The sequence below is a fragment of the Rhinolophus hipposideros genome (assembly GCF_964194185.1).
Source record: "Rhinolophus hipposideros genome assembly, chromosome: 22".
Taxonomy (NCBI): domain Eukaryota; kingdom Metazoa; phylum Chordata; class Mammalia; order Chiroptera; family Rhinolophidae; genus Rhinolophus; species Rhinolophus hipposideros.
Genome location: NC_138068.1, coordinates 22,126,374 through 22,148,779, shown reverse-complemented (window position 1 = coordinate 22,148,779; position 22,406 = coordinate 22,126,374). Strand labels below are relative to the sequence as shown.

General features: G+C 42.7%; 1 protein-coding gene across 1 annotated transcript in view; it reads left to right on the top strand.

Moving 5' to 3' along the window:
• Positions 1-9,917: 9,917 nt before the first annotated feature.
• ASXL1 (ASXL transcriptional regulator 1) overlaps positions 9,918-22,406 on the top strand; it is a 64,511-nt gene continuing 52,022 nt past the window's right edge. Inside the window, exons 1-3 of the mRNA XM_081033685.1 lie at positions 9,918-10,436; positions 16,914-16,996; positions 19,495-19,603. Of these exons, the coding sequence (XP_080889811.1) occupies positions 10,380-10,436; positions 16,914-16,996; positions 19,495-19,603 (249 nt within the window). The 5' untranslated portion in view covers positions 9,918-10,379. The remainder of the gene's footprint in view (positions 10,437-16,913; positions 16,997-19,494; positions 19,604-22,406) is intronic.

The window sequence follows — 22,406 nt, the reverse complement described above, 5'->3', positions numbered from 1 at the left end:
TGCTTAACCTTTCTGAGCCTTGGATTGCCTCCTTTCCTGTAAAATGAAAGAATGAAAAATACCTTCCTTGTGGGGCTGAGGTTGGGAATAAATGTGATAATAAAGTTTCTAGGCTGTATAATAGGTGTTCAGTGAAGTACTACTTTTAAATCAAAGGACAGTTAGCTTTACTGAATATTCCGATTCTAAAAATTATATAGTGTGATGGTAAAACATTCAAACAATATGGAAACATTGAAAGAAGTAATTAAAACCACTGGAAATTTCATTACTCATAGCTGATGACCAATTTTTTTGATATCTCTTTATGCAAACTTTTTAGTTTGACCTTCATAATATACATGGGTTCATAGTACACATCTGTCCTGTTTTCACTCAACAGTATGTTGCGAGCATATGTCTAGTTAATAAATATAGACTTACATTATTATTTTTAATGGCTTCCTAGCAATCTTTTGTACGGAATACCAGAATTTAACATTACAGATGGTCATTGAAGTCATTTCCAGAGTTTTACTATTTTATACAATGCAACCTGTACATAGATCATCACTCATTTGTTTAATTTCCTCCCTGGGATAAATCACTGTAAACGAATTACTAGATTAAACTTTTTTTCCATGATAATTTTGTTACATATTACTAAACTGTCTCTCAAAAGTTTTACTCCCACCAACAGTGTGGAGGTTGTGCCTGTTTGTCTATATTCTTGTGAACACTGGGTTCTGCCAATCTTTTTAAACTTTGCCAGCCTGATCTATCGACAAATGGCATCTCCATTTTGCTTTTATCTATGGTTCTAGGATGACCCAGGTGGTCAAAAATCTTTTCAAGTATTTATTTCCATTCGTATTTTTTCTTTTGCTAATTGCCCGTCCAGGGCATATTATTTGGCCATTTTTGTAATAAGGAGTTTCCCATTGATGTTTAAGAACTCTGTTGATTAGGAATCTGAATTCTTTGTGTAGGGGACAAATATTTCTGCCACTTCATTGTTTGTTTTTAACCTTGTGTGCCTTCTTGTTGCCACATATTGTTTATTTTATGTAGTCAGATCTATTGATTTTACTTGAATGGATTTTTCTTCTTCAACTGCTACAACATGCTTAGTCAGACTTCTAGTTCTAGGATTATATATATATAATATGCTTTTTCCTTCCAATACTTTCTTTTATCAAATGTAAATCTTTGATCTAGGTGGACTTTAGATTTAAGGAGGGAGGTAGAGTTCCACCTTAATTTTTCTCCTGGTGGTCTAGCTACCCAGTGGTCCCATTCTGTTTACTGACTTCCATCTTTTCTCTACCAATTTGAAATGGTACCTTCACCATGCACTGCAATTCCTTATGTGCTTGGCTCTATTTTTGTACTCTGTTCGGTTTAACATGTCTGTTCCTTTGTCAAAATAGCACCATTTTAGTTGGTGTAGCTACCTAATGCATTTTAATATCTATTAGGTTGGTGCAAAAGTAATTGCGGTTTTTGCACTCATTTTTAAGTTTTTAAACCACGATTACTTTTGCACCAACCTAATAGCAGAACGAGTCCCAACTCATTAATCTTCAAACTTTTCTCTGCAGTCGGGAGGAGTGAGTAACTTCACAGAGCTTGGGTTCATTCAGCCAGTTTGAGCTTTAATCCCAGGTCAGCCACTTGCTAGCTGTGTAATCTTGGGCAGGTTATTTTTTTCTCTCTGAATCTCTGCTTCCTTGTTTGTATAATGTTAATAATAACAGTTATCTACCTTACGGTGCTTTTGTGAAGATGGGATGAAATGATGCATAGCAAGTCCTTGGGACAAGGTCTGGCACATGGTAAGTGGTCAGTAAATGTTAAGTTATTTTGTTATAAAAATGATCTGTTTTTCCAGTTGAATTTTAGGATCATTTTGACAATAAAATCTCACCTCCTTGGATCTTGATTGGGATGACATTAATTGATAGACTGATTTGGGGATAATTAATATCCACCTGTTACTGGATCTTCCAGTCTAAGACAAGCTATGATATTTATTGGTCCAAGACTTCATGCTCTTTGGTGGAGTTTATAGTTTTCTTAATAGGAGATGTGTACATTTTAACTTTATTTCCAGATAGTATAAATTTGTTGTTGTTGTTGTTGTTTTCTTGTGAATGGGATCCTTTATCCCCTATTATTTTCAAATGGGATTACTAATAGTACATGAGAAAGTTACTCACTTTTTAAAATATATTTGATATATATTAGTTTCAGGTGTACAACATGATTTGGTATTTGTATATATTGCAAAATGACCAGCACACACAGTAAGTCTAATTAACACCACACAGAATTTTTTTCTTGAGATGAGAACTTTTAAGATCCATTCTCTTAGCAACTTTCAAATATGCAATACAGTATTATTAACTAGACTCACCATGCTGGACATTACATCGCCAGGACTTATTTTATAACTGGAAATTTGTACCTTTTGACCACCTTTACCCATTTTGCCCACCCCTCCATCCCCTGCCTCTGGCAACCACCAATCTATTCTCTATATCTAGTTACTAATTTTTTAATGTTTATTTTACACCCAAAGTGGCCATAATAATTGAGTTGGGAAAGAATTTCTCCCCTCCTTGTGTCGGCTCTGAGACATCCCCTTCTCTCAGCTCCAGGAGCACCCCAGACTTCTGTCGTTAGGGCACCTCCCACAATGGCTTACCATCACTTGAAATCCATTTATGTAATGCAGAAACTATCTAATTGGGCTGTTAATCCCCAGGGCTCGGCACAGGGCTGGCATCCCAGTAGGAGTTTATCAATGCCCATGAAAGTAGGTACCTGATGCTGTATTACTGTTTTCTGGGATAGAGAAGGCTCTCCTCAAGGACAGCGAGCAGAATAATAAATAGGCCTGCAGTTCCTGACCTCATCTGGCCGACAGTCTAATTTGGGAGCAGACATTGAAGAAGGAAGTCATCATCAATGCCAAGAGTGAATTATATTTTTCCTCATTACATTTTGAAGGAAGCGTTGGGTGCTATGGGAGTGTAAGTGACTTAATGAGGATAGGCCGTAGGGAAAAAGCCTTGCTGGGGAAATACTCAAGGAGGCACTGCAGGTAACTCTGCATCCCTGGCTGCTTCTCCTCCACTGCAGACTAGTCAGCAAACGAAGAGCACATGCTCTGTGTCAGGTCCCATGCTGCTGGGCCTGGGGCTGCAAGGTTGGATAAGAGCCAGTGTCTGAGCTCAAATCAGAGCTCTGTGGAGTCCTGGTTGTTACCGGAGGCAATCAAACCTCCTTAGAATGAGGTCTGCCTCCTATCCCTCCCTCCCTGGCCCCCCCCACAGCCCCCAACCCACCTTTCTGACCTTGTCTCTAGCTCCTGCCCCACTGGATGCTGGCCCCTCCCCAACTGAACACACTTGCACTTTCACACACATATGGAGGCTGCCACCCCCCACCCCTGTTCCCACCTTCTCCCCCCTCATACTCACTGTCACTTCCACCAGGAATTCCTGGGCCACTCCTCTTTCCTCTGGGCCTTCAAGGCCCATCTAAAGTATCACCACGTCTGTGAAGTCTGCCCTCCCCGTTTATTACTGTTTCCTTGTCCCAAATCAATCATAGATCTTAATAATGTACAGAACTTGTTTGCATGTCTCTGATCCCATTAGGCCAGAGGGCCATCAGCGTTGGTGACCCGGTCTTTGTCTCTTAGGTGGGACTTAACACACAATTGATCACTTAGGAATTGCAGTTAAGATGGGGTCAGAGAAATGCAACTTATGTTATTAAAGGGGCAGGGTGCAGAAGGAAGATGGAGTGCAGATTATTTAATTTAGAGCGTCGGTTTGGAACCCAGGACTCCAGGGAGGCAGAACAGCGAGATTGCAAAGAGTGAGACATGCAAAGTTGGGTTACCGGGTTTGAATCCTGGCTCTGGCATGTATTGTCAGTTCTATGAGCTGGGACAAGTGGTTTTATGTCTCTGAGCCTCTGGGAAAAAGGGGAATACTACTGTAGGTACTACTCTTCCTACAAATTGGTTTTGGAGGGCCTGGGCACACCCTGAAACATTACAAAGAATTTTGTATAAATAGGTATAAGTAAAGTTTTTCTGAAAAGAGGGTCTTTCGTTATTTTAGCAGATCTCACAAAATGTACCATCCAGAAGGGAGGCACTATGTCTTTCTTAGGTATCCATTTGCTGTGTAACAAATTACCTCCAAACTTAGTGACTTAAAACAAGAAACAGCCTCTCACACCGTTTCTGGGGGTCAGGCATCCAGGATCACCGTATTTTGGTGATTCTGGCTCTGGGTCTTTCATGAGGTTGCAGTCAAGATGTCGGTCGGGGCTGAAGTCATTTGAAAGCTTGTTTGGGGCCAGTGCCATGTGGACCTCTCCACGGGACTGCTTGAGTGTCCTCATGGCATGGTGCTGGCTTCCCCCAGAGCGTGGGACCCGCAGAACAAGGCAGAAGCAGCAATGTCTTTTATGACTTAGCCCCAGAAGCCACACATGGTCATTTCCACAATATCTATCGTTTCCACCTTGAATACTATTTAAAGTGGGAGGGGACTAGGAAGGATGTGAATGACGGCCCATTTTGGAGGCTGATTCCCACAGTGCTGTAGAATTTGGAATGAGTTTTGGGTTTAAATCTTGATGCCAGCAACCACGAATTGTGTGATCTTGGGCAAGTTCCTTCGCTTTACGGGTCCTGTCAGTTTTCTCACTCCCCTCACACGGTGGTTGGGATATTCAAAAATGAAGGCCTGCGAAAGCCCTCAACTTCACATTCAGACATTAGCAATCATTAAAAGAAGAGAGAAAAGCCAATTTGGGGAAGGGTGTAAGTTTCTAGTTTCATAATAAAACATTGAAAATGAAGAAATAACCCATCTACCCATCTCATCACATTAGCACCACCACTTTAAGAATTTTGTTGTTAAAATGCACTAGTTTCTTTTCCATCTTCACAGAGAAAGGATGGAAGAAATGGCCTAATCTGAGGCCAGTTAGATTTATAGCAGATACATATCTAACTCATATATATAACTCATATAGTAGATATGAGTACACCTCTATGCCTGGCACTGAGAGATTAAACACTGGGATAAGCTCCTTAGTAAGGTTCTGAAATCTGCACCTGGAAACCTTAAAGAATCAGATGGAGACTGTTATTTTCCACAATTTTGGCAAAAACTATCTCAGGTCATCCTTTGAAGCCATTTTGTGTGTGTGTGTGAGGGGGGGTCCCCACAAATCTTTTTAAGTAAAATGAAAAGAATTTATTATTAAAGATGTTCTCACATTGTTGAGCATTAAAATTATTTTTTCGGCATACTCATTCTAGACGATCTGGAAAATAAAGACAAGTGTAAAGAAGTGAAAAACATTACATCTGCCACCTTAATCTAAATGCTGTTTTGTGGGTAAACTGAAAAAGAATTTTTTTCAATTGTAGAAAAAAAAAAGAAAACCAAGAATTGGTCATAGTCTTACAACCCAGAAGTAACCATTACTAACATTTTGGTGGAGTGAAATGGAATTTAAACACGTTTTTCAGCCTATGGAGGACTGAAAACGAGTGGATTTCAATGATGGTGAGTAGGAGGTAAGCTGAGTAAGGGCTGCCCATCATATTGGGCAGATACTGGGCTTAAAGACAACAGTGAGGTCACGAAGTCTATTCCAGAGCATCTTTACAACTTGCATAGATATGTTTGGGTGAAATCCTGCCTTAGTCTTTCCCAATTGTGCCTGGGCAGGTTCCAAATACTGTTCAGGGCTCATTCAATGGTAAATTAGTCCTCAGAGATTTTGTCCAATAAAGTAATTATTGAGAAAGGTCATTCATTCAACAACTGCCTGCCTACCATGTGCCAAGACTGTGCCACATGTTGGGGGTGTGATGATGAAACCAAGAAGATGTAAGAGCACAGGCACTAAAACCAAAGAGAATACAAAGAAATGAAATGTGGGAGGGACCAAGAGAAATACACATTTGTTGATCATCTGCTATGCTGGAAGTTTAGCAAATGTGATCTCGTTTAATCATCTTGGACCTGGGGAGAGTAATTTGACCTCTCTGAATCTCAACTTCATTTGAAAATGAGGATGGAATTATTGAGAGAGAACATTCATCAGAGTGGCAAACTGTTTCAGGGCTTGATTCACTGAAGTATAGAAATGAGGCACACTAAACCTTCTTGGAAGCAAAGAGAGCTGGCATTTATTGAGGCAACTGTATGCAAAATGCTTTACAAAGATCCTATTTAGGGCGGACGGGTGGCTCAGTTGGTTAAAGCGTGAGCTCTGGGCAACGGGGCTGCCGGTTCGATTCCCACATGGGCCAGTGAGCTGCCCTCCGCAACTAGAATGAAGTCAACGAGCTGCCCCTCAGCTCCCCGGTGGCCAGATGGCTCTGTTGGAGCGCGGGCTCTCAACCGCAGGGTTGCCGGTTCCACTCCCACAAGGGGTGGTGGGCTGCACCCCCGACAACTAACAACGGCAACTGGACCTGGAACTGAGCTGCGCCCTCCACAACTAAGATCGAAAGGACAACTTGACTTGGAAAAGTCCTGGAAATACACACTGTTCCCCAATAAACTGTGCCCCTTCCCCAATAAAATCTTTAAAAAAAAAAAACCATCCTATTTGATCCAATTCTACCCTTTGAGTTTGTTATGATACACCCTGTTGTCGAAATGATGATATTGAGTCAATGAGAGTTTTCATCACGCTACCAAAGCCACACAGCTGGAGATTAAGTACAAGAAGATTCAAAGCCAGGCCTACTGAAGTTCAAAGCCAGTGGCAATACATTATCTCCTAGTGAGGTTCAGCGATGGTGAGTGTATGTGTCCTTTTGGGAATCCTTGGTGTCTGCTAGTGGTGCCTGTCCTAAGCATGTAAATTTTAGAGCGATTCTTCTCTAGTTACTCCTTGGAGGTCAGAGGGGGGTGAAGCTACTCAAGAACATTTATTATTCAGATTCCTGAATATGTCCCTTGCTCATAACTGCAGTTTGAAAAGTGACTCATCCCCAAACGGGGCAGGGTTGAATATCAGTCCTGTTTGTTTTATACTGCCCTGTGACACCTGTGTTGATTTCAAAGATACTCTGGAATAAAAGCTCTGGGATAAAAACAGAAACACACACACCAAAAAAATGTATAGGGCAGGTTTTTGGTGCTTGTCACAAGAAACTCATGAGTCTCATTAACTTAAAAAAAATCCCAGCTACTTAAGGCTTAATGAGTACAGCCAATTTTCCAACACATACCTTCTATAGTCCTCTGAACACATTTCATCCTCTTTTTACTTTTAACTATGATATTATCATTAGTTTCTGTTTGATGCTACAAGGGTAGAGGCCTTGAAATATTCACATCTGGATTTCCCCATGGCTTGACCCAACTGTGAGAACTAGGCAGTGTGGGCTGCAAGATAAATAAAGGCGTTTTTCACAGTGCCTAGATTAGCTTTCTTTTGCTACTATAAATGTTACCCCAGATAGTGGCTTAAAACAACATCCATTTGTATTTCACTTTCTGTGGGTCAGAAGTTGACCACAGTGTGGCTCAGTTGGTTCTCTGCTTTGAATCTAACAAGGCTAAAATCCAGTTGTTGGCAGGACTGTTTTCTGCAGACTCGAGAGTGGGGGAGAACCTGCTTCCTGTTCATTCAGGTTGTCAAAATTCAGTTCCAAGACGTTGTAGGATTGAGGTCCTGTTACTTGTAGGCAGAGCTTGTTCTCAGCTTCTGAGGCTGCCTACATTCTCTGGGTCATGGCTCCCTTCAAAGTCAGCAACAGTGGGTTGAGTTCCTCTCAAGCCTGTAATCTGATTCTTCTCCAGCTTCATTTATTCATGGCATCTCTTCTGTATTCTTCTTCTGCTTTTAAGGGTCCATATGCTTACCCTGGGCCCACCAGATAATCTTGGATAATCTCCCTAGTTTAAGGTCCTTAATTCCATCTGCAAAGTCCCTTTGCCAGGAAATGTAACATATTCACAGGTTCCAAGGACGAGGGCATAATTTTGGGTAGGGTGGGGTCATTATTCTGCCTCCCACTTAGTACAGTGCCTGTCCTAAGCATGTAAATTTTAGAGCAATTCTTCTCTAGTTACTCCTTGGAGGTTAGAAGGAGGGTGAAGCTACTCAAGAACATTTGAAACAAGCCAAATGACTTGTCAAAGGTTATTGTGTCAGGTATAAATTAAAAACAGTCAGGTCAAACTAGTTTTTGGTGGTGGTGGTAGTGGGATGTTGTTCTTCCAACCCCCCCACCCTCTGGGTGAAGTTGGAAGGGGAGAGATTTAAAAACATGCTTTCACCATTTAGAGTCTATTCACTTAGGAGTTTGTTTAGTGGACGTGGACGTCTGTGACCAGCATTAAAAGCAGGAGCACTGAACTCTGGTGTTGGACAGCACAGTATCAGTATGCTCTCAGCTCCGGCTCGACCTTGTGCTAACACCAAGGAATGGAGGGGATGTTTCCTCACCCAGGGAAACTTCTGAAATGTGGCCCATAACCCAGCGTCCCTAATTTTTAAGAGCTGGCCACTAATCCAGTTTAGAACTGATTATAGGAATGTTTCTGGCTATTGATTCAATAGATATCTGTTGATTCAATAGGCTGCTGAGTGCAGCTTCTGCAAATACAGCTTCTGCAAACACGCAGGGCACGAAAGCACAGGAGGAAATGGGGAAATGTCTGGGTCCATCAATTTGTTGACTCAGATATCTGTTGATAGGAACACACAGGAACAGAAAACCTATGTGTTGGGTACTCGGAACCTCATTCCATGCTCTGCACCCAAGGCTCAAAGAGGCCAAGTACTATTGCCCATTATCTCTCAGCTTGCACCAGTTATTAAACACTTGCTCCACGCCAGGAGTCAAATTATGCGGACCTAGTATCAAGGTCCCTCTTCACACGCTCTTCCAATCTGCCAGGTGTTTTATGTTAATTTTCATCCCAACAATGCTGTGAGGTGTTAAGACTCACGTTGTAGATTGGAAAGTTGAGGCTCAGAGAGGTGAGCCCCCAGTTTTAGGCCGAGAGCCAGGCAGTGATTTAGCCAGGATTCCAGTCTAGGTCTGTCTGACTCCACCGCCAGTGTTCTCCCCGGGATGCTGCCTCGAAAAAGGCCTCAGGTGCATTCTCGTCAGTACGGCCTCCGAATCCAAGTTCTGTACACTAACCCGTCGACCTATCACCAAATTCACCAAGTGGTAAGAACGCTCCAGGCTGCTGAGGGCGGCTTCTGCAAACACAGCTTCTGCAAACACGCAGGGCATGCAAGCACAGGAGGAAATGGGGAACTGTCTAGGTCCATCAATTGTGGAATAACCGTTTTACCGGTATGAGTGGTTGTCTCATTATTATGCGGCAGTGAGTCATTCAGGGGAGGACCACAAGGGAAAGTCCTGCCTCTTGTCACCTAAGAGAAGTGTCGGGGAGAAGGGCTTAGGTGGTGAGAGGCACAAAGTGGGCTCTGGGAGTGCAGCTATCAATTTTCGATCCCCACCCTCACCCATCCCGCAGCAAAAAGCGCCCACGAGGTTAAACGTAGCTGGGGAGTGGTGGGGATCAAACGCAGCTCGGAGCGCCCAGCCACCGCCCCTTCCCAGCATCGCCTCCCAGAATGCCTCAGGCCCCCAGCAAGTTCCCGCACCTCGCGAGACTCCGCCCAGTCCCTTCCCCGAACGACTGCCAGTTCCTCTTCCTTACCGAGCTCTGCGTGAGGCTAACGGAGGGAGGGGAGGGCGGAAAAACAGGCCGCGGGGCACCCCGGGAGGTGTGGTCCAAGCGTTTCACGCAGCCATATTCTTCCGGAGCGGGGGAGGCCAGAGAGGCAGGCGGGACTACGATTCCCAGCAGTCCTTTCGGTTTGTTTTTGTTCAAAAAAAAAACCCCACACTCCCCCTCCTCACTCTTCACACACACTCACACACACCCACAGCAGACACTCACACACCCGGGCGCCGAAAGGAAAGCCGCGTCTCGCCTTCCCGCTCCGCCTCCAGCCCTGTCTCGGCCCCTCAGCAGAGCGGGAAAGCAAAGGCCGAAGCCGTGACCTCTGACCCCATGGTTATGCGGAGCCGCCGCATTCCTTAGCGATCGTGGGGCTGCCGCCGCCGCTGCCGCCGTGGGCGACTGACGCAGCGCGGGCGCGTGGAGCCGCCGCTACCCCTCCCCCATCACCGCCCTCGCGCCAGCCGGTCCCCGCGCGCCCGCCCCCACTCCCCGGCCGCACCCGAGTCCTCGCGCGCCGCCGCCGCCGCCACGCGCCCCCCGCCGCCGCCGCCCCGCACCGTCGTCGCCCCAGCCCGCCCCGCCCGGAGGTCCCGCGTGGATCCACCGCTGCCGCCGCCGCCGCCGGGGAGGAGGAGGATGAAGGACAAACAGAAGAGGAAGAAGGAGCGCACGTGGGCGGAGGCCGCGCGCCTGGTGAGGCGGGCCGCCAAAGGGGGGCTCAGTGGGGGCGTGGGGGTGGGATCGCCGCGCATCCCCCACCGGGAGGGGGAGGGGCGAAGCCCGGCCCACCGCCGGAGGGGCGGGGCCACCCGTCCTCCTGGGACGGGACAACCCCCCACGGCGTCGGGTGGGGAGAGGTCCCCCGCCAGGTTGGATGTGGCGCCCTTTTCTGCACGCCACCCCCACCGAATTCCTGCGGAGGGGCGAGCCGCTGGGCCAGCTCCTCCCACCCCGGGCGGCGGGGCCCAGCTCCCCTCCCCCACGCCTTGGCAGCGTCCGGGGGTCTGGGGAGGATTGGTTTATGCACTCGGGGGGAGTTAGGTTTCCGGGAAGGGTCGGAAGCTCCGCCCTCGCTTCCTAGTGGGCTGTGGGGTGGGGGGTTTGACTCCAGGGGTGGGGAAGCGCCCCCAATTTCAAGGACGCGAGTGGCATTTTGAGCTTTCCCAGCACAAACCAGGTGCGTGGAGGGAAGCAAGTGCTTCCTCCCAGCTTGACCCCTGAGCAGTGGCTCTCAAACTTTGGTGTCCAGTGGGGACACCTGGGCAGGTTGTTAGGCATGCCGGTTCTGGGGCCCCGCTTCCGAGCTCTGAGCTAGACTCTGGAGTACCGCCTCGGTGTCTCGTTTGAACCCCCAGGTTGATTTTCGTGCAGGTGCCGCGGACCACACTTTGAGAAACAGTGACTGGAGTGTTTTAGTTCATAAACTAGACAGGAGATAGGCACGCTACGGAGAACGGACCACACTTTGCAAGGAATGTATGTGTTCTTTATTCCTTAGGGTCCTGGCCTGTGTGTATATATATACGTGAAGTGTTGCACAAATACCAAGTGTCTGAAGGTACTGCTCACTAAGGTCTTAGCCAGGGAGAGAGTAATTTGAGTGTTTGAAGCTGCCTGGGCAGGGAGGTTGTGAATTTTGTTTTCAGAGTGTCAGAGGACTTGTAAGTGAAACACGTTCCCTTTGGATTTGCACCCACAAAACTAAGACACTCTGAGACGTGTTCTTATAAAATCTTGCTGGTGACAGTAACAGGTTCTATTTCTCCCAGAGATGTCACTTCCTCAGAACTGTCACACAGCAGGGTTATAGTGCAGAGACCATTGCTTGTCTCTTCACTCCCTGTGGTTTATTTGTATATAATTGCTATAATTCACTTTTAATGATGAATGGAATTCAACCTTCTAATCTTTTATTTTATTGGGAAATGAGATTCCTGCCTTAAAGGTGTGCAAAAAAAGATGAACATATGTTTAGTGTTGTTACAAATCTATGATGTGTCTTTTTCTTTTTTGGAGCCTCTAAAACACAGTTACTGACTTGGAAGAACTATAAAGTTGTTTGGTTTATAGAATTTTCACTGATGTTCCTGATTGTCTTACCTGGGCTTTTTTTGCCCAAGGAATAGAAATAACAATTGTACGCTGAAGTTTTTGTGCTTCAGTTAATTTGTTTTGGTTTGGCATATGAAATTTGAAGATTTTTGAGATTCCTAAATATTTTTTCTGATTCAACCAAAATCGGAACCTTTGGCTAGCTTTCAGGATCTCCTGGAAATTTCAGGATTTCTTCAATGTGGCTTCACCTAGAAACAAATTTAGGCCTGAAGGAGAGTAGAGGAGAGCCAAAAGGATGTGCACTCTTTTTCCTCGAGGTCGAGTTTTGTGTGTTCATTGAAATTCTCCTCTGAGTTCCTGTTACGCAGGTGTTTATGGCTCTGGGCACCAAAAAGAAATTTGCTTGCCAGAGTTTTACTTGTTAGAGGTAGGTGAAAGTACCTTTAAATCCTGTTATTTATGTCCTGACAGAATTTTAAGTCTATTTGTCTCAAAGCTCTATTGGCTCTTGCTAGTTGAAAGACGAGGAATTTGGGGTCGACTATTCTTTTCAGCCTCTAGGTTCTTGAGTTTACTGTGATCTGAACTTCAGGGTCCAGGTTGCTTGTTTCTGTTTTGTCATTAGCTCAACTTCATGCCAGATTATGTGAGTTTTCTCTTTTTCTTCTGTGGTTCTTAATTTAAAAATAGTCATACAAATAGAAATTACTTTGTGGTGCACTTAAAAATGTGAACGACAACTCCTAGGAACATGGTGTGTAGCTTTGCATATCTTCTATTGTTTTCTGTTTTATAATTTTTTTTCTGTGAGGGGGAACTTTGAGAATCCTCTCATTTACAAGTTGCTGTGACTGAGTGCTGGAGAGTTTGTGAGAGTTTACACCGGACAGAGAGACGTTTGAACATGAAGTCTGTGGGGTATCAAGTTGGCAGTATCAGGTAGAGAGACAGGCAGAGGCCAGATTGTGAGTGTATGCCAAGTGAGCTGAAATGGAAGGGCAGTAGGTTAGATTTAACTGCTCTTTGGACAGGTGAATTTGGAGTGCTTTGCCCTGGCATTCAGATGCACTTGCTTGCGGGCATTTCATATTGCTTCTGACCTTGCTCAAATTGGTGGCTAGAGTGATACAGGGAAGCCTTTCAAGTATTTTGGTAGGAGAGACAAGACTTCTGGAGAATTTCAGTAGTGTAGTATGCTCCAAGAGATTGATTTTTGCAGATGTTAATTATGTTGTTAAAAAATAGATACTCTCTCAAACATTTTGTACTGTTGTGTTTTCCAGATGTAAGAGGTAGACTTCAGGGGTTTGGATGGGTATAAATACTCCTGGTTGTTAAGAATAATTTGTTTGGGAGAAAGAAATAGCCAAGGGGATTTCCCTTTAAATTGAATGCCCTTAAATGGATTCTCCCTGGTTTTGAGAAACTCTTCATTGCACAGCTTTATCTTTCACTTTGATTCATGACTGACCATTCTTACATCAAACATTTTTTTCCCCTTTGAAGTAGTAGAAGAGATACTTTTCTCCCCCTTTCTTTAAAGTGTGCTCTAGAAGCACAGGGACTAGGAATAGAACACTGCTGAATTGTTCTTATACTAAAAGCTGGAGGCATACAGGTTTAAGAAAAGTAAATACTTTTATCTTTTAATGTAACTTCCTCTAGAGATTTTGTTTCCTCTGTCTTAGATTCTCAGCCTCTGATTCTCAATTTTCCAGATTGTTGTTTAAATAATTGGTAACTAATTTTTTCAGTCATGCTTAAAAAAAAAGTCCTACAAAAATTCACTAGCTCAGCTTGCAGTTAGTATCAAAGAAATTATATCTGTAGCAGTGAACATTAGTAGCTTGTCCCAGGGTTTGTTGTGGGTTTGTAGAAGTTGACACTGCCTACTTAGGTTCTTGGAGTACAAAGGTGGATAAGGTTTACCCTTGAGAGAGTTACGGTCTTCTGGGGATGGGGAAGGTCCAGACACAGGAATAGAATTTTACTAGCGGCATGGTAATTGCCATCATAGATGTATAAATGGTAGAGAGACATCTTGGTTCCTGTTTATTGTCCTGCTTATTGTAATTATGAACAGTCCCTCTTTTCACTCTCAAGTGTTCTGCTTCGGAAGGTAAATTATGTGTGTTTTGGAACTATGGGGACACTGGAAAGACAATTCACTTCTGCCTGGCAGAGATCAGAGGTGGCTTCCTGGAGGAAGGTGCTTTCCGACTGAATCTTGAGGGGTGAGTAGGAGTTAGGCCCATCACAGAAGATGTAAGCAGGAGCTGGTGACAAGAAATAGCAGAGGGGAGAGAGAGAGAAGGAATTTGTAGGGTAGAGAGTAGGGGAATTGGGTAGAACTACGCATAGTTACTGGAACATGAAGTTTGTGGAGTATCAGTTTGGCAGTGTCCGGTAGAGACCAGATTGTGAGGGCCTTGTATGCCAAGCCAGTGAGCACCTACTTTGTTCCAGGCACTGGACGCACTTACATTATCTCTAATCTGTAAAACAACTCTGAGAGGAAGACATCAATATCCTTCCTTCACAAATGAGAGAACCTGGGCTCAGATTGGGTCGGTTACGTGCCCAAGTTTAGAAGGCCAGAATTTGTCTCCAAGTCTGTCTGGTTCTAAAACCTGTGTTTTCTGGTGGGCCAGTGGAGTCTCTGGAAGTTTCAGCTTTGGCTGTGTAGTTTGGCTGATTAGGTTGCTGTTGACGGATTTTAAAGCAGGAAAGTGATGAGGGCATGTTTATTTTGTTGGGTTGACCTCAGGCTATAGCAGGTAAGTTCTGCAAGAGCAGAGATTTGTCTTGTTTACTGGTGAATTCCTAGAATTGTTCCTGGCACATAAAGTAGTCATGTATTTGTTGAATGAAGGATGACAGCAGAGTAAGAATGGATTTGAGGAAAGCAGAGCTTGGTTGCAGGGATATTAGTGAAGAGGCTGCTGGGTTGGGTCAAGTAAGAAACTGGTTGTAGGAGGTAGGGCAGGTGAGAGTGAAGGATGACATCTGGGTTTCTGAACTAGTTGGCAGATTACATAGGCTGCCAACCAAAGTAGGGAATACTGGAAGAAGAGGGGAGATGAATTAGAATGGAGATGGATTAGAGTGGATGGTCAAGGGGCAGGCCCGGTACAGAGCTGAATATTTGATCCTGATGTTTGGGGAGAAATCAGGGCTAGAGATAGAGATTTGGGATTTAATCAGAATGTAGGTAGTACTTGAAACTGTGGGACATGCTAATGCTACCCAAGGAGAATGTAAAAACTGCTAAGAGAGAAGCTAAGAATGGGTTCATGGTAAAAGGGGTTTAGTTCAGCACCTGCTTCTCCAAAACTTGACTTCCTTTTGTGTTGAGGGCTCATGTTTTTCCATAGTGAGAACCGGCAGCAGCAGTCCTGTCACGCTCCTTGCTTTACGTTTTACTTGTGACAGAGCAGTACTTAGCTGTTACGAAGTACTAAGATGTAGTGGGGGCAGCCCCTGCACAGGTGGAGACAGTGGAAAGGTGCTGACAGCCTGTCTTTTTCCCTCTTTGAGAAGGATAACATTTCTAAAACAACTCAACCTCTTAAAGTCAGAGAGCTGCCGTTGCTCACTAGGAAACTACTGCTGTGACTTAGTGACAGATGAGGCCGACATAAATGGCACCTTCTGTTTCTCACTGTTTTGCTTGCACCCAGCATGTAGAGTCATAGCATCATGTTGCCAAATGGCGAAATGGGCCGTGGCAATTAACACCAGAATTCTACAACAGTAGCAGAAACCATCATTTAAAAATATGGGTACTGGGGCGGACGGGGTGGCTCAGTGGTTAGAGCGTGAGCTCTGGGCAACGGGGCTGCCGGGTTCAATTCCCGCATGGGCCAGCGAGCTGCGCCCTCTGCAACTAGAATGAAGTCAGTGAGCTGCCGGTGGCCAGACGGCTCAGTTGGTTTGAGTGCATCCTCTCAACTACAAGGTTGCTGGTTCGACTCCTGCAAGGGATGTGGGGCTGCACCCCCTGCAACTAGCAACGGCAACTGGACCTGGAGCTGAGCTGTGCCCTCCACAACTAAGACTGAAAGGACAACAACTTGACTTAGAAAAAGTCCCGAAAGTACACACTGTTCCCCAATAAAGTCCTGTTCCCCTTCCCCAATAAAATCTAAAAAAAAATAAAATAAGATAAAAAAATAAAAATATGGGTACTAATTAAACTTCCTTGGGAAAGAAAATCTGAATGCATTTCTTATAAATTATTGTGTAGTACTATGTATTTTGTGGTTTAGTCATACAAACAGTATCAAGTGAAACAGTAAACAGGGTTGCTAAGGTCCCACATACTGTAATATATGAGGTGGGATTTAAGTTCCTGAACTCATCCTAGAAAAAGTGCTCCATACCTCATTGCTGAATATCACTATGGTCACCTTTGAAGTCCTCCCCTTGGGAAGCTATGCACTGACACCAGCGCTTAGTCCACCCTTCAAAGCAATTTTGGAACTCTTTCTAGAATGGCCATCAGAGCTGTCGTCGTAGTTCCCTTGATGTCCTGAATGTCATCAAAATGTCTTCCTTTCAATATTTCCTTTATCTTTGGGTAAAGAAAGAAGTCATTGGGGGCCAGATCAGGTGAGCAGGGAGGGTGTTCCAATACAGTTATTTGTTTACTGGCTAAAAACTCCCTCACAGACAGTGCCGTGTGAGCTGGTGCATTGTCGTGATGCAAGAGCCATGAATTGTTGGCGAGAAGTTCAGGTCGTCTAACTTTTTCACGCAGCCTTTTCAGCACTTCCAAATAGTAAACTTGGTTAACTGTCCAGTTGGTACAAATTCATAATGAATAATCCCTCTGATATCAAAAAAGGTTAGCAGCATTGTTGCAACAAGTTTGCAAACTTAATTATCAGACCTCCTATATGCTAAGAAGATGTGTTTTTAGAGTTGAGAATTAGAATATTTTAGCTAATTGCAGTCACAGCAACTATGTGTAATTTGGTTTCTGAAGTAATTTTAACTGTGGAAAAAACTGAATTGTCAGCAGTGCTTACTGCATAACAGAACTGTAGCCCATTATATGTTGATAGATATAAATGGAAATTGCACACTGAAATTGTAACATTTATATTTCTTCAGGTACTAGAAAACTACTCCGATGCTCCGATGACGCCGAAACAGATTCTGCAGGTTATAGAGGCAGAAGGACTGAAGGAAATGAGGTTTGTATTGCTTTTGTTGCTTAACATGAGGGTTTCATAGGACATGTCTTTCTGTCGTTCTGTAGTGATGTAAGTCCACGTAAGCATATATATGTGCTCATATGTCTGGTAGTGGTGTGGAACTACTGTGTTTCCCCAAAAATAAGACCTACCCGGAAAATAAGCCCCAGTTAAGATTGTCAGCTAAATGGACACAGTACGTCACGATGATGTTCCAGAAGAAGGTGACATGACTGTATTTGAATAAATGTAGATTGTTGTACGTGAAAAAATAAGACATCCCCTGAAAATATGCACTAATGCATCTTGTGGAGCAAAAATTAATGTAAAACCCAGTCTTATTTTCGGGGAAATACGGTATCTCTCAGATTGTGTCCTCTTGAGTGGACGGTGGTAGTGGGTGAACATTAATTTGTTTTCATCAGAGGTCCAGTGGCTTTCCCCGTCCTTGATCTCCCTTAAATCTTGACTTGTAGCGTGCTTTTGTTTAAGGAGTTGGCACATTTTTCTCTTATACTGTGTTTTGTAAGTTTCAGTAATAGAGTGGAGTGGATTCTGATAGGCTCTTTCGAGTCTAAAACTACCCTCTCTCTCTGCTGTATCCCTGAAGTCCTTTGTTTGGAATCAAAGAGGGTGGTCTCATCATAAAATCCGCTGGCTTTTTTTTCTCTTACTGTTTCTAGCCATTCTTGATATGAATATAGTAAGTTTTGGGGTGACCTTGATTTTTGTTGTCCTGTGATGTAGGTTGCCCTGAGAAGCAGCAATTTAGCAACAAAAAAGGAATTGCAGGCCTCCAAACCAGTGACTGCCCTTAATCCTTTTCTCTCCTCACGTGAACTTTTTTCTTTAAATGCAAGAGGAGAGCTCAACACAGTCTTTTCTTGGGACAGAACAAACAGCATATGTTTTTGCTGGTTAAGCTCTAGCTGCTTGGCATTGACCTTTTAGGGTCAAAACATACTTTCCTGTTGTCAGTTCATACATTCTCGAGTTGTCATTTTCTGGGGAAGGAAGCTCAGGATTGCCTAGATCACATTCATTTAAATAGTACCTGTGCACTGTGTAGTGTTATAATTGTGCTTTATTTTTGTTTTTACGGGCTATTTCCCATCATGCTGCTGTCTGCACTGCTGTTGGACCACTATGCCTATAGAAGGTAAATTAGTCCCTTTGGGACAGATGGAATTAAGAACTTGAACTTGTTTCTGCTTCTTGCTCTTGTAGGAATTCTGAAGCAGTCATGGTGGCTCGTGATGAGTGAGCAGCTCTGTAATTTGTAGACAGAGGTATAGTGTGTAGGAGTCACACTGTTTGCAGAAGGAGTCTACCAGCATGCTGTTCCCCTTGTAGCAGAGATGTTAGCACACCCACTTGATACTCCAGATTCTGCACAAGATTTCTTTTAGAGATTGGTTCTTCGTGAAAGTGTTTTTAGCATTCAGTGTGTTCCAAAGCTAAGTAATAGGCTTTTTTTAATGGCTTTTTTTAAACTCAGAAATTATTTTTAACACTGCATAAATTAGGGCCTCTAGTTCTGAAAAATGCTAAGAGACTTTAAGATATTTATATATTTTTTTAACATGCTGGGGATTGGGAAGAGAAGGTGCACAGGTGAATGTGACCGCTAAGCACGTGCTAGAGCCAAACCTCGGTAACAGTAACAGGCAGGGGTCTGCATTTTTGACAGCTTTTCTATTTTATGATTCAGGAAGTAGCCTCTCACTCACTGAGTTGTCATTTGTTTTAGGAACTACTGTTGTAGCAAGGACCATGAAATAACTTAACATGCCATCTTTTTTTTTGGTTTAATGTTATTGGTTACTAAATCCGTTGTACTTTTTTTTCTATTCAAATTTAAATGATTGCTCTTATGTAAATGTAGAATAAAACCCATCTTTCCCCCTTCCCAACAGAGAAAAAGCAAATGGAATACTGTTCTTTTGTGTGCTTATTAGAAAATATTTAACTGGGAACAAAAAAGCTGTGCTTGTTTTTGGGACGGCACCATTGATTTCTGTGGTCTTTGTGTTGATAATGTCATGTGGCGGTTTCCAAGCATTACATGCAGGTTGAAATATAGAGGCTAGGAAACACTCTGTTTTATTTTTAATATTAAATTTTAATTTAAAAATTTTACAAAATATTGGGTAATGTGTTTTTTCAAAACTCCTGAGTGAACTTGAAAAATAATTGTATAGTTTTTCTAAATTTCTTGAGAATTTGGTTCATATTGTCAGAATGCACTAAAGAAGTGCCACGTATGGCTCGGGGGTATCACAAAACATGTCTTATCCCAGAGTACTGTGGGTGTAATTTATGGGAATTTCACATGTTAACTCTTTTGCTACTTTCAAAGTGGAATGTTGTCATGGGCTCTTCTACAGTTCTTGCTCTGCTTTTTATTGATTTAGGAATGAGTTGGAGAGTATTAGATCTTTGAGTAAGTAGGCATAGGGATTTGTGTGACCCTCACCCATCCTTGTATGTTTTTACAGTGGGACATCCCCTCTCGCGTGTCTCAATGCCATGCTCCATTCCAATTCAAGAGGAGGAGAGGGGCTGTTTTATAAATTGCCTGGACGAATCAGCCTTTTCACACTCAAGGTAAGTAATATAAACTCGGTTTTAGTGCAGTGGTTCTTAAGCTTTTACTGGGCATACGAATCACCTGATAGTTCTGGAATGAGGCCGTGAATTTGCATTTCTAATAAGCAGGCAGGTGAGGTTGATGCTGTTTGGTCCTACATGGCAATTGACTGAGATGTTACAGTGTGAACAGGGTAGTAGGAATTATTTAGTCATGTCAGCTCTTGTGTCCGTAGTCGGCTTTTCCTGTCTATATCTTTGCAGATTGTATGCAATACAGGGATAAGTGTGTGGGGGTAATTACAGATGTGCCTTGATTAGGGTTTTGTGGGTGTCAATATTGGGAAGGATAAATTACTGGGCAGCTAAAGTAAGACCTGGTCTGGGAAATACCTGATTGTGAACATTCTAGTGGAAATTCAAAAGCTCATTAGCATTTACTAAGTGACACTAATTATAAAGGAAGAGAGCTTAAGTCAGATAAAGCTTTGGTAGAACGGAAATGAGTAGGCTAATTATTTCCCTGCCATTTGTGATATGGATGGCTATCATTCAAACCAGCGTTAGCAAACTTATTCTGTAAAGGCCAGACAATAGTTTAGGTTTTGTGGAGCATACTGTCTGTATCATAACTGTTTAGTTTTGTCATTGTAGTGGGAAAGCAGCCATAGGCAATGCGGGGGACCTGTCTGGCTGTGTTCCAATAAAACTTTATTTGCCAGAACCGGCAGTGGGCCAGATTTGACTTGGGGCTCCTGATTTCCTGACTCCTGATTTAGACATAAGATGCCCTGTGGATGGTGAGGAAACTGAAATTTTGATGCTGACCCTTATGCTCTTCCAACGTGTAATTATAAGTTGCGGTAGTCCACATACAAACTTTTCCCTTTTAGTTTTGTTCTCTTGATAGGCTTGTTTTCTGTAATTAATTCAAAATTAAACACTTGAACAAATACAGTCACAAATGCAGTCAGAAAACTCGATGTTATATGTACACGTCAAATGTATCTTATGTTGTTCACATGTCTGTGCTATTTTCTATATTGTTTTTATTTCTATTGTTTTGGACTTTTTTGTTAAGAGAAAGTATAATGTAATGTCAGGAACTGAGCCTTGGGAGAGACAAAGCCCTGAGCTAAACACCTGCCTTTGTAACCTGGGACAGTTTTAACTCTGCTTCATGGGGGCGTGTGCACCCCTGGCACAAAGTCAGTTCTCAATAAATGGTAGCTTTTGTGGTATTCCTTTAGGTCCTTCATCCTTAATTGCTTGTTAATGGCGTTTTTCTACTATATATTGTTATGTATAACGTAATTATACTATGTAATTATGTGTAATTATAATTACGTGTATTGTATGTGTTACAAATATGCTTGTTAATGGCATATTTCTATTTTAAGAGGGAGGTGTTCTGTGAACACCTTGAGGGTAGGCACTGAGTTTTGTCTTTGTAATTTGTCTCTGGACAGAATTCTTGGCATAGTCCATGCTTAATATTTGAACTGAATTAAATTTCTTCATTTTAATTTTAAGATATTTGAGTAAACTATTGTATGAATCTGCTCTAAGCTTGGGGACGTTCTGTTAGTCTGCAGCTCTATCTGATGATGCATTGATTGAAGATGTATGTGCTCAGCGTGTCCTCTCATCTACCTTTGTCTTTATGTTGCTTGGGCTTCATAGCATGTTGCTTGTTGGTGTTGTACATCACCTCTGATTCTTTGTGCTTTTTTTGGGTTAGTGGCTTGTTTGTCTGGTTCCCTCAGTGAGATTAAACTCCTTGAGGGTAGAGACTAGGTTTATTTATTTCAGTATCCACTAGGATACTGTGCAGAGTAGCCATCAATAAATGCATGTTTAATGAATGATTAATGCATGATGGCTATATTTTGGTACTTAATTTTTATCCTAATCTTGATGAAACTGTTCCTAGATCTGCCTCTGGCGTGTAGCTCACATCTCAGCTAAAATAGGTGTTTACTGTTGTGGCTTTAGTAGAAGTTTAGTTTGATTAATTATGTGTGTGTCACTTAATTTTAACCTGTTATAAAAGCAATACGTGCAAATACAACAGAAAGCAAAATACAACAAAAAAAGTGAAAGTAACCCATAAATTCTACCTGTAACCTGCATAAAAAGTTATATTAATTTGAAAGAAAATTGGCTCATACTTTTCTTATGGTTTTGCTGTTTACTTTAGTTATATATTTGCCATGATATTAGTACATATAGTCATACCTTACTATTTTTAAAGACTAGGAATGTGTGGTGATTAGTAATCTCTTGTTAAATGTCTCATTATCACTACACTATCTCCCAGAAGTTGTGTAGGTGTTTACTTTATTGTTACTTAGGAATGGATAAGAAAGGATACTAAAAATCTGAACCAGTTGATTACCATCCTGGTGATCTTAGAACCCATATCTGTCCAGTAAACACTCAAGTTCAAGGTGGTGTTGAATACATATTTTTAATCCATTTTTGTATTTTGAAAAAATTTCAAAACTGCAGAAAAATTGGAGTACAATAGTGAACATCCCCAACCGTCTAGCTTTCTTATTAATTTTTACAAGTTTGCCACACTTGCTTTAGTGCTCTCCTTTAGTGCTCTCCGCTGCGCTGCTCGTTTGTCTTTTGTTGTTGTGTTTTCAGAACCATTTGAAAGTGTTAACTAGTGCTGGTACTTCACACCTAAATATTTTAGAATATATGTCATTTATTTTACATTTTTTTATTTTTCAATTACAGTTGACGTACAATATTGTATTCGTTTTAGATGTACCACATAGTGATGAGACATTTATATACGTTACGAAGTGAT